Here is a 17,500-nt window from a genome sequence, read left to right as displayed (position 1 = left end):
TTGTGGCATTTCATCTGTGTTCACATTCTTTGTTCAGATTCTGCCGAAGTCAACTTTGCCTTTTGTCCTTGGTGGGGTCGATAAATTAAGCACCAGTTATACACTGGGGTTGATGTAATCGACTTACTCCCTCCCCTGAAATTTCAGGCCTCATGCCTTTAGTAGAAAGGATTATTATTATTATTATTATTATTATTATTATTATTATTATTATTATTATTACTATTACTATTACTACTACTACTACTACTACTACTACTACTACTACTACTACTACTACTACTAAGGCAGCGAGCTGGTAAAATCGTTGGCACACCGGTTGAACTGCTTAGCGGCATTTCATCCATCCTTACGTTCTGAGTTCAAGTTCCGCTGAGGTCGACTTTGCCTTTTATCCTTTCAGGGTTGAGCTCTGGGGTTGATGTAATCAGCTTAACCCCACTCTCCCGAAATTGCTGGTCTTTTGCCAAAATTTGAAACCCTCATCATCACCATCACCGCCACCACCACCACCATCATCACCACCACCACCACCATCGCCATCATTATTATTAAGGTAGCGAGCTGGCAGAGTTGTTAGCATGCTTGGCAAAATGTTTAGCACTATTTTGTCTATCTTTAGGTTCTGAGTTCAAATTCTGCCAAAGTCGACTTTACCTTTATTCATTCTTTCGGGGTCAATAAAACAAGTACCCATTGATTAATGGAGTTGATGTAATTGAGTAGCCCTCCCCCACCAATTTCACTCCTTGTGCCTAAAGTAGAAAGGATTATAATTATTAAGGTAGCAAGCTGACAGAATCATTCGTACATTCTGAGTTCAAATTCTGCCGAGGTTGACTTTGCCTTTCATCCTTTTGGGCTTGGTAAATTAAGTCCTAGTTCAGTACTAGGGTTGATCTAATCGACTGGCCCCCCTCCCCAAAGATTTCGGGCCTTGTGCCTAGAACAGAAAAGAATATTGTGAAGTGTAATAGTCCATGTGAAACTGATGGTAACATTGCTGGCATTGTGTCAAAATTTGAAACCATTATCGTTATTATTATTATTATTATTATTATTATTATTAATTATTGTTACTATATGTTTATTGCTTTCATTATTTTGCTTTTTCTTTCATTTGTTTATTTTGTTTTGTTGTTTCATCCTGTTTTTTTAATTTTTTAATTTTTTTTTACATTCTGGTATTGTTTCATTTGTTTTCCATTTTCAGATGATTTTATTTTTTTATTTTCATTGTTTGTTTGTTTGTTTGCTTCACGAAACCATTTTATTGCAATCATTGTCCCTTCTTCAACTATGACTGGCAAATACATCGTGACGTTGTCGTCCTCTGTGTATTTAAGGTAGGTAGGTATATATGTGTCTATTAGTGTACAGATACATGTATACGATGACGCATAGATATCTGTGTATATGGTTATGTATATATATATGACTAGCTATTTATACTCTGTAGGCATGTGTATATATATGTGTATATATATGTGTATATAAGTAAATATGAGAGCGATGTTATTTTTTAAAATACCATCACTGGTGGTAGTGAACATAAGCCAGCCTGCTTTAATTTTGTGTTTCTTCCATGGCACAGAAGTATTTTGACTACTATCTTTAGCGAAGTAGGAGCTCATGTAGTATTCTTTTGTGTGTGTTGTGTGTGTGTGTGCATGCACACATGCGTGTGTGTGTGTATATGTGTGTATATATTATATATATGTGTGTGTGTGTATATATATATATATGTATATATATATATATATGTATAATATATTATATGCATGTATGTTTATATATATATATATAATATATATATATTTGTGTCTGTAGTTCAATGTATATGGTTAAATACATTTGTATTATTTCTGTCTGTCTGTCTTTTTGTCTGCTCACCCTTCTCTCTTTCTCCCCCTCTCTCTGTATGTATGTATGTATGAAGTGTAGATCTTGTATATGATTATACATGAGTGTTAACTCTGTGTTTATGTGTGTGTCTATATAAATATATATATATGATTCCCATATATGCATATGTATATATCCTCATCAAACTTTCACGTTATTATTCTGACCAGACCTTCATTAACTCCCATCTTTACCAAACACTTTAGTTCCTCTTTCTTCTCCTCCTCCTGGTATCTGTATTCCATTCTAGGGAGACCTGTGGTTGAAGTATGTCCCTTTTGCTCACTAAGTCTAACCTCTCTGATTCTTCCATCTTGTTTCGCTCTCAGTTTCACTTCCAATATCTCAAGCTGATGAGAGAGAGAGAGCCTCTATGTTGCTAGGAATAGCAGCCAGATCTCCCTCGAATCATGCTTCACCAACTTAGGTTAAAAAAAAAAAAAAGAAACATGTTGAATAATGTAGTCTTAGCTTTCCCTACATGTAAGAAAAACAATGGATGGTCACTTCTGGAATGTCTGATCACAAGGTCTTCTGGAGCAGGTGTTCTGAAACTAAGCTGCAACAACTTCAAATGGTATTGGAAACAATTGCATACAAACACCTCCTTCAATCCTCATTCTCTCTCTCTTTCTCTTTGATAATGTTTGGTTCAAAGCAATGTTGTATTACTTGACAGCTGTAAAGCTTTCGACCATGTCTAGCCTTAAGGACTTTCTAGTTATATTAGCCACTTTCACAGCTTCATGAACACACACACACACACAGGCACTCATACATGTACACAATTTGACACACATCCATATCTAACACTCATGCACAGTTAGATATACACACACACACAGATATGCACACAGACACAAAGACTATCAGATACATACACAACTCATTCATATACAAACAAACAATATACATACAAACATGTGCACACATATGTACATACATACATACATAGTGCCACATTCACACATGTACATATGTCATATGTTCACACACATTCACACACATACACTTTTAAGGAAATGTTTAGATCAGGGCTGGCCAACCTGAGACCTGCAGGTTGCATACGGCCCACTTGATACTTTCTTGAAGTAGTGTGTTTAATTTCAAAATAAAATTGTTTGTGTTAAACATTTGATTCAAAATAAATTTAAAATTCATAAGTGACATTAAAACGATAACCTACAATTTTATAATTTTAACCCTTTCATTACTGTATTTATTTTGAGATGCTCTGTATTTCTTTCAATTACTTTAAATATAACAAAAAATTTAGTAAAATAACTTAGTTATCATTCAGCTAGTGTTAGGAACATAAATTGTGACTAAGGTTTGGTGGAAGATTTTAATTCAACACTTATGAAACAAGACATTTGTACTCAGAGCCAGAGGCAGTTTCAGCCGGGTTGGTATCGAAAGGGTTAAATTAATTATTTACTAACCCTTTTGTTACCATATTTCTGTTGAGAGGCTCTGTGTTTCTTTCACTTAATTTTAAATATAACAAAGAATTTAGTAAAATAACTTAGTTACCATTCAGCTAGTGTCAGGAAAATAAATTGTGACTAAGGTTTGATGGAAGATTTCAATTCAAGATTTATTAAAACAAAACATTTGCACTCAGAGCCAGAGCCAGTTTCAGCCAGGCTGATATCAGAAGGGTTAAATTAATCATTCGCTAACCCTTTTGTTACCATATTTCTGTTGAGATGCTCTGTGTTTCTTTAATTTTATATTTAATTTTAAGTATAACATAGAATTTAGTAAAATAAGTTCATTATCTTTAAGCTAGTGTTAGGAACATAAATTGTGACTAAGGTTTGGTGGAAGATTTTAATTCAAAACTTATGAAAACAAGACATTTGTACTACAGGGCCAGAGGCAGTTTCAGCCGGGTTGGTAATGAAAGGGTTAAACAAATGAAAAGTATGAAAAATTCTTGATTCTGTAATTTAGTTTCATAAAGTATACAAGCGGCCCTCAAAAAACTTTCTCTGATTAAAGTGGCCTGCAATGTAATTCGAGTTGGCCAGGCCTGGTTTAGATTAACTGGAACCTTCTATATAAGTTCTTCTCTGTAAAACTAATCAAATAGGTTAAAATTCAGAAGTAAAAAAATATCTTAACTGATGTACAATAAATATTTCTATTAGTTTCTAATTAACAAGTCTTTAAAGTTAATTATGAATATACACTTAACTAAAACTAACGACAAAACTTTGGTATGTAATTTATTCTGCGTTGATGGCTGCCTTCTTTTGCTAATTATTATTACACTCAGAGCTTGCTTTTAATTAGCGTCTCTCACTTGGAATGTATTTTTTTTTGTTTTTGATATTCCAACCTGTCACACACACATATGGAGCCTTTATATGTGGTCACTCCATTTGCTGGAAATAGCAGTCAGGTCTCTTTTGTTATCGTACCTGGCAATTTAAAGGTGTATGGCTTAGTGATTAGGGAGTTTGGCTCATGGTCATAAGTGTGCGGGCAATTCCTGGGGCAGGTACCACATTGTATCCTTGAGCAAGGCATTTCACTTATCATTGCTCCAGCCTGGTCAGCTATAATGAGGTCCAGTTTGGTACTGATGCTCTCCTTTCTCCCTTTCTCCCTCTCTGCTTCTATCTGTCTGTCTGTCTGTCTGTCTGTCTCTCTCTCTGTTTCTTTCTCTCCCAGTTTCTCTCTCTCTATTTCTCTCTTTCTCTGTTTCTCTCTCTGTATCGGTCTGTTTCCCTCTTCCTCCACTCTCTCCCTCCCTCCTCCTCTCCCCTCTTTCTCTCTCTCCGTCTCTTAGTTATATTTGCTCTTAAGTGATGGCTGGCTGTACCTTTTATTATATATTTATTTACTGACCTGTAAAGGGGAGATCATCATCCTCATCATCATCATCATCATCACCACCATCATCATCACAATCATCATCATCACAATCAGCATTATGTTCATCATGATGTCTACTTCTCCATGCTTGCATGTATTGGATAGAATTCGTTGAAGCAGATTTTCTGCAGCTTGATGTCCTTCTTGTTGCCAACCCTCACCTGGTTCAAAGTAAGGTGATATTTCTCAAGACCAGACATTTCTCAGAAGACTGGAAACAAAGACCCTGCTTGCATGACAGTGATACTCGTTTACAACTGTTGCATGCTGTCAATACAAGGAGGCAGTAACACACAATCACCCCTCCCACACACGCACATACGATGGGCTTCCTTCAGTTTCCATCTACCAAATCCAACTTGCAAGGCTTTGGTTAACCTGGTGCTATAATAGAAAACACTTGCTCATCGTGCCATGCAGTGGGACTGAACTCAGAAATGGGTGGCAGTGAAGTAAGCTTCTGTACCACACAGCCATACGTGTACCTTAATAAAAATTAAGACACCTGGCGTTTGCTTTATTCCCAGTTCAGGCAACAATTCTTGAGAAGTGGGCCGCATGAGACATGGGCTCATCATCAAGCAGGTCACATCACTCAAATAAATTTTTTTGCTAGGCATTTCATTCAGAAATTGCCACAGGCCACAGTTTGCTCCAGGCTGTTTTTTACTTTATGTTGTTTTCCTGTATTTAAATGAATTCTTGGTCATCAGTCATCATCATCATCATCATTCAGTATTTTAAGTTCGGGTTTTGTCCCCGTTAACAGAGCTGGCCGGATCTACCTCAATGCAGTAGCAACCATCCTCTCACCATCTTACCCGGTTTTGGGCATCTTGTTTGCAGCTTCCTTTTTGAGGTAGGCAGGTGCAGCCCACCCCAACTTTTAGGCGGGCTGGCAGGTGCCCATTCTCCTTTGCTATCATGAGGCTTTCTTGGTAAAAAATAAAAAAAAAAGTATGTAAAGTTAGCTTCTTGAGTCATGCTGGCTCATAAGGGCTGATTTCCTGGTTTCATGGCGTATACATCCCCCACCTGGATAGGATGCCAGTCCATCACAGGCTTGCTCGCTTTTGCCAGCTAGGTGGACTGGAACAATGTGAAATGAAGTGTTTTGCTCAAGAACATAACACGTCGTCCGGCCCAGGAATCGAAACCACAATCTTATGAGCCCAACACCCTAAGCACTAAACCACGTGCCTCCACTCATGAATTCTTCGTGTGGAATTAAGAACTGTTACTGTATGATGACTGGTTGACTATTCAACAGGCTCCTGTACCTTTTGCATAATCCTCAGACAAACTGACAGCATGGCACCATGTGTATGTGTGTGTGTCAAGACTGGCTCTTTGAATTACAGGCATAATTTGTTCAGAACCTGGGCAGCTCTTCAGCTGACCACATCTTGTCATACCATCCAACCCATGCTTGCATGGAGAATAGACATTAAATGATGATGATAAGGAGGAGGAAGCTTCCTCACAGTTTCCCTTTACACACTGTCACTCGGATCAATTCAAGGTGAAAATACTCGCTGAAAATGCCTTGTTGTGGGATTGAACCCCGACCTTCATGATTGCAAACCAAGCTTCTTAACCATCCAACTACATCTGTTTGTAACAAATATGTCTTTTAGAGGTGGATTGATTGATTAATGGTTCTCTCGTTAGTTCACATTCTGTAATTTTTTTTCTGGTTTAATTATAATCTGGAAATATCTTTCATATTTATTTTTGTTCGTTAAGTGGTTCAATATCCACAGAAACAATTAATATATTAATTTGTTCTTTAGTTAATTAATAATCTGGGTTTGCAATTAAGTTAAAGTTATAATAATTACTAGTATTTGTTGTTTAACAACACAGCTGCTCTGGTCCAGCAAATCTCTGATCAACGGCATCTTTTCGTCAGCTCTCATGTGGCTCCCCCTATAGTTTCTGATATGACTTTTCATTATTTTTAAGCCATTGAATACGATTTTCAAGAGATTTGGCTCTTTCTGTCAGACTGTGGCCATGCTGGGGCACTGCCTTGAGGAATTTTAGTTGAACAGACTGACGCCAGTACTTAATTTTGTTTTTCAAGCCTGCTACTTATTCTTTTGGTCTCTTTTACTGAACTGCTAAGTTATGGGGACATATACACACCAACATTGGTTGTCAAGCAGTGGATGGGGGTAAAGACATCCCCTCCCACACATGATAGGTTTCTTTCAGTTTCCATCGACTATAACCACTCACAAGATTTTGGAAGACCTGAAGCTATAGTAGAAGACACTTGCCCAAGGGTTCTATGCAGTAGGACTGAACCCAGAACTATGTGGTTGAGAAGCAAATTTCTTACTGCACAGTCACGTATACTTCAACTCTCAAACAGTGGTTATTACTTTGCTTCAAGATAAACCTAATGAGAGATTTGAGATTTTGCTGTTATTTCTAGCACTTTGCACATGACTGATATCTGATTGGTGAGTCTAGTTTGCAGGAATGGTAGTGCACTAGATTAAGTGCCTCATGGTATTCCAGACTTATCCCTCTGCATTTTAAGTTAAAAAAAATCTTAGTGTAAGTGGTTCATTATCATCATCAGTTTTTTTTCTTTTGACATCCATAATTCTCATTGCATCTGTTCAGCCACCTCTGGACATCTATAACTAACTGGCAATCCACTACAGGTCTACTTGTGAAGTTAATGTGCAATTGGCTGAGTACTCCACAGACATGCATACTCCTAACATACTCCTCAGGGAAATTCAGCAGGACACGGAGTTTGATTAGGCTGGCCCACTTGAATTACAGGGTACAACTCATTTTTTGCTAGCTGAGTGCCCTGGAACAGCGTGAAATAAAGTGTCTTGCTCTAGGAATCGAACTCACGACGCCTATAATCGTGTGCCAAATACTCTAATACATCTACAACTCTCATGCTCTCATACATCTACAACTATCACCACACTTCTATATCTACACACATATCTACAGCTATCATGGCACTTCAGTATGTACCAGTATACTGATAGCTACTACTAGACATGTATAACTTTTACTACGACCACCATACCTGAAATTACACCTTTATAACGCTTGCCACCATATAACGTGTATAAGGAACCCCCTAATTTTGGGGGCTTAAAAATATGGAGAAAAAGGTCTCGTAAGGGATTATAATACTATCCATGTATAAAAAAACTCCCATATTTTTCAAACCTAATTTTTGACATAAAAGGTTCCTTATACACGTTAAAATACCATATACCTCTGTTGTTTCCATCATACTTCTATAGCTACCCCTACAATTCTGTAGCTAGTATTCGATCTCTTTACTCAATCTATAGTACTACATATTTTATAGTATAGCTATGATCACATCTCTATTTGACCAGTCTGTTATGTGAAGCTGTGGTATGTGATAGATTACCCAGCGCATTTAAAACCGTTGGTAATATAATTCTTTTCTGACCTATATTTTGATTCTTTGGACTCGAGTTCTATCGCACTTCTATACTCCGAACATGCAAAAATAAGAAAATCCGTTATATCTGTTAAATTAAAAAAATAATAAAAGCGCAACGAAATCTACACTAAACTATTTCGAATTTAATGTCGTATAAAATCAAGAGTTGTCTCCCCCGTTGAATTATCTCCCCTGCATACCCTCGTTCGAAATAAATTTTGTAAAATTGGTAAAATTTACAAAGTGACTCGAAGGCCAAGAGTTTCGACATTGGAACGTGTCAAACTCATGTATTACCGTTTACCAAATATAGTTAAGTTTGCGTTTACAAATTTAATTTAACGAGAATCTAATTAGAAGTAAACTGTGCGGTGATGAAATGACAGCATTCGCTCAATGAGTGCTATTTTAATAATTCTGGCGAGCTGCTAGAATCCTTATGAGGCTAGTCAAAACGCTTAGCGGCATTTTGTCTGTCTTTAAGTTCTGCGTTCAAATTGCACCGAAGTCGACTATGCCTTTCATCCTTTCGGGATCGATGAAATAAGTATCTGTTGAGCACAAGGTCGATGTAATAGACGCCTCCCCGTCTCCGAAATCGCAGGCCTTGTGCCAAAATTTGAAACCAATTTTGGCAAGGATGGGAGACAACTCCGGCTTATTTTATTACGATCGCAAATTCAAGTGGGAGTCCTCCGGGGAATCTTTTGAGTAATGTTACTGGACAGAATGCATAGCAGAGAGATCGGAGAGTCTCTCCAGGTCGAGTCACAACTTTCTCCAGATTGAGAGAAAAGATCGCGGGACGTGATAACTGACAGGAAACCCAAGAGTAGATGTGGAACGAGATGGTTGGATAAAGATTGTTTGCCAACATAACATGGCAGTCCTGGTTTAGGACTAATGTTGCTGTAATTTAGCCCCAGGAAACATCGTCTCCAGCTGGCTATGCGACCCGGTCTGTGCCCTTATATTTTCGAACAAGGGAATCTAGCACCCCATCTCAGCTCAAAACAATATCTGTGTATCGCGATTTCTGAGTTATTTTTTCTTCATCAGCATGGAATAGTAGCCAGCTGGAGACGATGTCTCCAGGGGCTAAATTATAGCAAAAATTAGTCCTAAACCAGGACTGCCATGTTATGTTGGCAAACAATCTTTACTACAAAGTACTGTTGCTGAATGTCTCACGTTGTGAGAATTAAAAAATAGTAATTTTTAACGATTGGGAAATATCCACAGTCTCAGTTAGTTAAAGCTGGGAATCCAGCCAAAAAGTGCTATAATGGTTATTTCAGGCAGGACCCTGTGGAGAGTGGGAAAAATAGATGGATGGAACTGTTAGTTTTCTATGCAGTTCAGGCCCCCGAGTAAACTGCTTAACATTGTTTTGGTATTTTTTTCTCTCTAAAATATTTTTCTCGCATTAAGAAGAAAGGAAATTTCTTGTAATTTATGGCAATCTTTTAGTATGTATTGAGATGCTTATGTAGTGATTTTGTATACAAGATATTGAATAACTTTTGATTGTGCGTTCAAATCCGTTGCGTTATTGAGCAGAAAAGCCGTTTATTGTTTGTCTGTTGTTGCTTAGCCAGCGTGCTGTCGATTTTGATTTAGAAGACCTTTGATTAAAGGTATTTTAAGCTATGACTACTACGCACGACTTTCAGGCATTGCCTATTTAAGATTATTATTCAACGTCTTTCACCGTTTTCATGAGTAGAAAAAATGTGGGTGTTTTTTCTAGCTGGTCGGACGAATTCATAGCGGCTCTCTCTTCTGCTCGCTTCTATTTTATTCTATTCTATTCTACTGGTGTTATGATGACTATAGTATTATTCAGTAAATTAAAAAAAGAAAAGCAAAGAAAAAGACAGGCGTGGCTGTGTGTTAAGAAACTTGCCTCCCAACCACATTGTTCCGGGTTCAGTCCCACTGGCGCCTTGGGCAAATGTTTTCTACTATAGCCTCGGGCCGACCAAAGCCTTGTGAGTGTATTTGGTGGACAGAAACTGAAGGAAACCCGTTGTGTGTTAGTTCCCCGCCGCTTGACAACCGATGTTGGTATGTTTACGTCCCCATAACTTAGCGGTTCGGCAAAATAGATCGATAGTACCAGGGTTTGAAAAAACAAGTACCAAATACTGGGGTCGATTCATTCGACTAAAATTTTTCCAAGGCGGTGCCCCAGCATGGCCGCAGTCCAATGATTGAAACAAGTAAAGGATAAGAATTTGCGCTTGCCGAGATCAACATTTTATGCAGGCTAGATGACACATTATTTTCCTATTGTACCACGATGTTAGTGGCGTATTAAATATCGATACCTATGGCTAAAAATGTAAACTAGGGTTCGCTTGGCCGTCTTTATTGGGAATTTTCTGAGTTTCAATTAAAAAAAGAAAAAATTCTGGTAGTTTTGCATGTGAATTATCTCCCCTAGATCTTTCAAAGTCACTGAGAGTTATCGCCCTTACAGTTGAATTATATATTCTGATTATAAAACGTCCGCGTGAAAAATATTGGCTCATCACTCTCTCTCTCTCTGCGCACACACACACACACACACACACACATCTCTTTTGCTATGAAAGGACTGAATATTTGTGGTCTAATTCATTTATATATCTGAAGTTCACCCGATTTCTATTCGAAACACTTGGTTGATATATATATATATATAAATAACGTGCGTATTGTGAAAAAATTATATGGTTAATGGACAATATGTCCAATTTTTCGGCATATTTGGCATTAGAATTTTTTTCCTTTGCCCTCATTTATGAATTGTTTATAAATTTAACCGTTAAAGGTATTTTTTAATATGCTGGCCATTGATAACATTTTTTTCGAAAAAATATTTTTTTCGAAAAGAATTTTATCCTCACATTTGATATATATAAATATATATATATATCAGATATATTATGTGTCGGTGTGTGTGTGAATGTGCTGGGCTTAGTAGTTGGTGCGTTACACTCACGATACAATGATTCAGGACAATTGGGTGTTATGTTCTTCGGCTATGAGTCCTGAGGCTTATGAAAACTAAGCGTTTATATAACTTATTCGTTTGAAATCCACTGAATTCTCTATCAAGTATTATCATTATGAAATTCATTAAATGTTTGAACTTTCATTATTTTCTATTCATTTGAAATTTATTGCACATTTGAATCTGTATGAATGTTTGATTCTAGTAAGCATGTTTCACCAAATTTTCTCTCTTATATCTTTAATTTCTTGTAAACTTTTTAAATTTACCTGTTGGAAAATGAAATAATTGCTGAAACCAGTAGGGTATTTTAATAAATTTGCTCAAAAAAAATTGAAAAGCTACAATTTGTTTTAAGCCTCCAAGTGCATTTTCAAATCCCAAATTAACACATCAATATTAATTCCTACACGGAAATAAACCTCGTTTCTCCATATATATATATATATTTATATACATATACATATACATATATATATATATATATTATAATTAAAAATAATAGTAGGGAATATAATTCGAAACTTACAGGGGAAAATTCAATTTAGCAATTCTAAATCAAATGTCACAATATATAATATATGTATACAATTAAGAGAAATAACCTCTGTTAAGTAATTCAATATTGAGATATTGAGATATTGAGATATTATCTGTATTATATATAAAAAATTTAAATATACTATAATAAACATTATTCAAAAAATCACTAAATTAATAAATATTATTAAAAAATCACTAAATTAATAAATATTATTAAAAAATCACTAAATTAATAAATATTATTAAAAATCACTACTAATTAATAAATATTATTAAAAAATCACTAAATTATAAATATTATTAAAAAATCACTAAATTAATAGATATTATTGATGATGAATTGAAAATCACTAAATTAATAGATATTATTAAAAAATCACTAAATTAATAAATATTATTAAAAAATCACTAAATTAATAGATATTATTAAAAAATCACTAAATTAATAAATATTATTAAAAATCACTAAATTAATAAATATATTAAAAAAAATCACTAAATTAATAAATATTATTAAAAAATCACTAAATTAATAAATATTATTAAAAAATCACTAAATTAATAGATATTATTGATGATGAATTGAAAATCACTAAATTAATAGATATTATTAAAAAATCACTAAATAATAAATATTATTAAAAAATCACTAAATTATAGATATTATTAAAAATCACTAAATTAATAAATATTATTAAAAAATCACTAAATTAATAAATATTATTAAAAAATCACTAAATTAATAAATATTATTAAAAAATCACTAAATTAATAAATATTATTAAAAAATCACTAAATTAATAAATATTATTAAAAAATCACTAAATTAATAAATATTAAAAAAATCACTAAATTAATAGATATTATTAAAAAATCACTAAATTAATAAATATTATTAAAAAATCACTAAATTAATAAATATTATTAAAAAATCACTAAATTAATGGATATTATTAAAAAATCACTAAATTAATGGATATTATTAAAAAATCAATAAATTAATAAATATTATTAAAAAATCACTAAATTAATAGATATTATTAAAAAATCACTAAATTAATAAATATTATTAAAAAATCACTAAATTAATAAATATTATAAAAAAATCACTAAATTAATAGATATTATTAAAAAAATCACTAAATAATAAATATTATTAAAAAATCACTAAATTAATAAATATATTAAAAAAATCACTAAATTAATAAATATTATTAAAAATCAATAAATTAATAAATATATTAAAAAAATCACTAAATTAATGGATATTATTAAAAAATCACTAAATTATAAATATTATTAAAAAATCACTAAATTAATAGATATTATTAAAAAATCACTAAATTAATAAATATTATTAAAAAATCACTAAATTAATAGATATTATTAAAAAATCACTAAATTAATAAATATTATTAAAAAATCACTAAATTAATAGATATTATTTAAAAAATCACTAAATTAATAAATATTATTAAAAAATCACTAAATTAATAAATATTATTAAAAAATCACTAAATTAATAAATATTATTAAAAAATCACTAAATTAATAAATATTATAAAAAAATCACTAAATTAATGGATATTATTAAAAAATCACTAAATTAATAAATATTATTAAAAAATCACTAAATTAATAAATATTATTAAAAAATCACTAAATTAATAAATATTATTAAAAAATCACTAAATTAAATTTTAAATGTTTATTCAATATAGTGATTTTTAAAAATAATATTTATTATAGTATATTATCCGTTGTATTCTCTCCTTGTAGGTTCGTTGAGGTTTATTGAAGTTTTTTGTATGAGTTGTTTGTTGTTTTATGAGAAATGACGTATTGGTGGAGAAAAAAAAAAAACCTGTGATTTTATGCCGTTTCTAAACTAAATTCTTTTGTTGTCTTCTCCAGGCTCTGGTATTGCTGATGATGAATTGAAAACAGCCGAGGAAAAGTTTGAAGAAACCAAAGCTATCACAGAGACAGCTATGTTTAATTTACTTGATAATGATGTAAGTATTTGAGTGGTGTGTGTATTTTGCATGTGTCTTCGTACTGCCTTGAGTAAATATCCTATAAGTACCTTTGTTAAAATTCCGTTCCTATTACTAATGTAAGAAATTTATTATTATTATTATTATTATTATTATTATTATTATTATTACTACTATTATTGTTACCAAGGCAGTGAGCTGGCAGAATCATTGGCACACTGGATGAAATGCTTTACAGCATTTTACCTGTCGCTACGTTCTGAGTTCAAATTCCACCATGGTCGACTCTGTCTTTCATCCATTCAGAGTCAGTAAATTAAGTACCAGTTACGCACTGGGGTTAATGTAATCAACTCTCCCGCTTCCTCAAAATTTCAGGCCTCGTGCCTATAGTAGAAAGGATTATTATTATTATTATGAAGGCGGGAAGCTGGCAGAATCGTTAGCATTCTGCTTGAAATGCTTAGTGGCATTTTGTCCATCTTAACATTCTGAGTTCAAATTCCGCCGAGGTTGACTTTACCTTTCATATTTTCGGGGTCGATAAATTAAGTACCAGTGAAACACTGGGGTCGATATAATCAACTAGTCTTCTCCCCCAGAATTTCAGACCTTGTGCCTTTAGTAGAAGTGATTATTATTATTATCATTATTATTATTACTTCTATTTTAACTATCATTGTCATAGTTATTTTATTATCATCATTATTATTATTATCATTATCGTTTAAGGTGGTGAGGTGGCAGAATCATTAGGACGCCGAGCAAAATGCTTAGCGGCATTTCGTCCGTCTTTAAGTTCTAAGTTCAAATTCATCCAATATCAGCTTTGCTTTCCAACCTCTTGGGGGTTGATAAAATAAATACGAGTTGAAGACTGGGGTTGCTTTAATTGACTTACCCCACTCCTTGCTGTCCTTGATAGCAAAATCTGAAACCACCACCACCACCACTACTACTACATGTACTACTGTTGTCCTAATTGTTATTGTTACAGGTGGAGCAAATCTCCCAGTTGCAAGCTTTCGTGGAGGCTATAACAAACTACCATAAACAGTCTGCCTCAATTCTTGAGCGACTTTGTGAGACACTTGACTACAAGTAAGTAACACTGTTGTTGTATGTGCGTACGGGCATGTGTGTGCATGCATGTATATGTGCGCGTGCGTGTGTGTGTGTGCATGTCTTTGTACATATACTCTTTACTCTTTAACTTGTTTCAGTCATTTGACTGTGGCCATGCTGGAGCAGCGCCTTTAGTTGAGCAAATCAACCGCAGGACTTATTATCTGTAAGCCTAGTACTTATTCTATTGCTAAGTTACAGGGATGTAAACACACCAGCATCGATTGTCAAGTGATGTTGGGTGGGGGGCACAAACACAGACACACAAACACACACAAACACACACACACACATACACCCACACACACACACACATATATATATATATATATATATATATATATATATATTATATATATATATATATATATATATATATATATATACGACAGGCTTCTTTCAGTTTCCGTCTACCAAATCCACTCACAAGGCTTTGGTCAGCCCGAGGCTATAGTAGAAGACACTTGGCCAAGATGCAACACAGTGGGAATGAACCCAGAAGCATGTGGTTGGTAAGCAAGCTACTTACCACACAGCCACTCCTGTGTGGTAAGTAGCTCCTATATCATCATCGTCATCATCCTGTGTTTCAAATCTGGGTTTTGTCCCCGTTAACAGGGGTGGCTGGATCTACTTCAATGCCATAGCAACCGAGGTAGGCAGGTGCAGCCCACCCCAACCTTTGGGCTGACTGGTGCCAATTCTCCTTTGCTATTATGAGGCCTTTTTGGAGCTGGATTTTCTATGGGGAGCTTACTCCCAACCACAGTTTCTAGGCATGAGTGGTCTCAAGACTAAGGCCTCTACCATGATTTTTAAGAAATGTAGTGGAAAACTAGCTCAGAAAGGCAGGGACGCTACTCCCTGAGACCCCTTTTGGAACCCCCACTGAGACTCCTATCGGAGCCCCACTACCTATATATATTCTTTTATTTGTTTACTCTTTTACTTGGTTTTAGTCATTTGACTGCAGCCATGCTGGAGCACCACCTTAAGGAGTTTTAGTCGAACAAATCGACCCCAGGACTTATTCTTTGTAAGCCTGGTACTTTTTCTGTTGGTCTCTTTTGCTAAACCACTATGTCACAGAGACGTAAACACACCAACATTGCTTTTTATGTGGCACTAACACAAGCGAGCTTAGTTTTGGCATGGTTTTTACAGCTGGATGCCCTTCCAAATGCCAACCACTTTACAGTGTGGACTAGATGCTTTTTATGTGGGCACCAGCACTGGCAGGGTCAACAAGTAACTCACAAGACAAGGATTTATGAGAGGGGCAGGAGCATTTGAGGTTGGAAACTTGTGTCAGTGGACACCACAAGTTATCGCTACAGATATTTTATAGAAATGATAGCCAGTACTAATTTTTGTTATGATGTTCCATATCCAAGACATCAGATTTAAATGAACAATGAGACCAAACACAGTGTAACGTTATTGGATATATCAATTTTACATATCAAACATATTTCTGGAAGCTGGTACATAAATATAAATGACTTTTAGGTATGCGGTAATTTGTTATGCAACCATAAATATTCTATAAAGTATATTAAATGTTTTTATGAGTCAATACCATGTCCTACTGTGTTAGCAGTGCGCTTTACATCATTTGTTAAGGTTGTTTGCATTTGATGTATCAGATATAAAATGTAACAAAATCAGGTTGGCTATAATATCTGTAGAGATAATCTTAACAAGTGATGTAGGAGCACTGCTAACACAGTAGAATACGGTATTGACTTATAAAAACGTTTAATATACTTCATGGTATATAATGGTTGCATAATGAAATACTGCGTCCCTACAAGTCATTGATATATTTCTGTTTATTTCTCAAAATGCAATAATGCCATTTGGTGCCTTTAAATACTTAATCTAGTGTTTAGTTGACCTGCCATGTATGCTAACATGTCCAACCCATTCCAGTATGGAAAACAGATGCTAAATGATGATGATGATGATGATGATATATATATATATTATTATTATTATTATTATTATTATTATTATTATTATTATTATTATTGAGTGAGAGAGCAGAGCATGCCATCAAAGTGACACTGGGGTAAAATATATGAAGCCCAGTATACCCATCTGATAAGGGTACACTATGCACATGCATCACAACCATATGTGCACAACATGGTGATCTCATATCAAGATAAACAGTACATGACCTTGCAGGTGGGGCCCAGTTAGAATTTTTTTCTGGTTGAGTAGCCCATCCTGCTTAAATGGTCCCTGAATAAGAGTTGTTTAAGTATGTTGCACGAAACACCCATGTTTCCAGAGGTGAATTATCCAAACCTCCAAGAATTCCTCTCAACACACGGCTATGATGCTCCCCCACTACTTCTGCTTGTGATCAGAGATGCACATATCGTCAGCCACTAAGGGACATGCTCAATTGATTAAGGTCAAACAACTGACAAGCAAATCTGTGGTATTGAGCAGAATATTTGCTGTAGCCCATCTTTTATACCAAGACAATCAATCCACATGATAACACTTCCAATCAGTTAAAATCAGAAGCCATGAGAGCCACTGCCTGGTACTGCATCAGGGCATTTATTATTATTATTATTATTA

At 34.4% G+C, this 17,500-nt stretch overlaps 1 protein-coding gene across 3 annotated transcripts in view; it reads left to right on the top strand.

Annotated features, from left to right (window-relative positions):
• LOC115229905 (endophilin-A3) overlaps positions 1-17,500 on the top strand; it is a 56,206-nt gene that overhangs the window by 34,782 nt on the left and 3,924 nt on the right. For 2 of the 3 annotated variants that reach the window (XM_029800160.2, XM_029800161.2), the window contains 2 exons: positions 13,698-13,798; positions 14,778-14,881. In XM_029800160.2, coding sequence (XP_029656020.1) covers positions 13,698-13,798; positions 14,778-14,881 — 205 coding nt within the window. Of the gene's footprint in view, positions 1-13,689; positions 13,799-14,777; positions 14,882-17,500 lie in introns of all 3 variants that reach the window. The other variant, XM_029800162.2, reaches the window with a different exon arrangement.

Source organism: Octopus sinensis, unplaced genomic scaffold, assembly GCF_006345805.1.
Source record: "Octopus sinensis unplaced genomic scaffold, ASM634580v1 Contig13790, whole genome shotgun sequence".
NCBI classification, from domain to species: Eukaryota; Metazoa; Mollusca; class Cephalopoda; order Octopoda; family Octopodidae; genus Octopus; species Octopus sinensis.
Note: the sequence above shows the minus strand (reverse complement) of the source record. Positions and strands in the feature narration are given on the sequence as shown.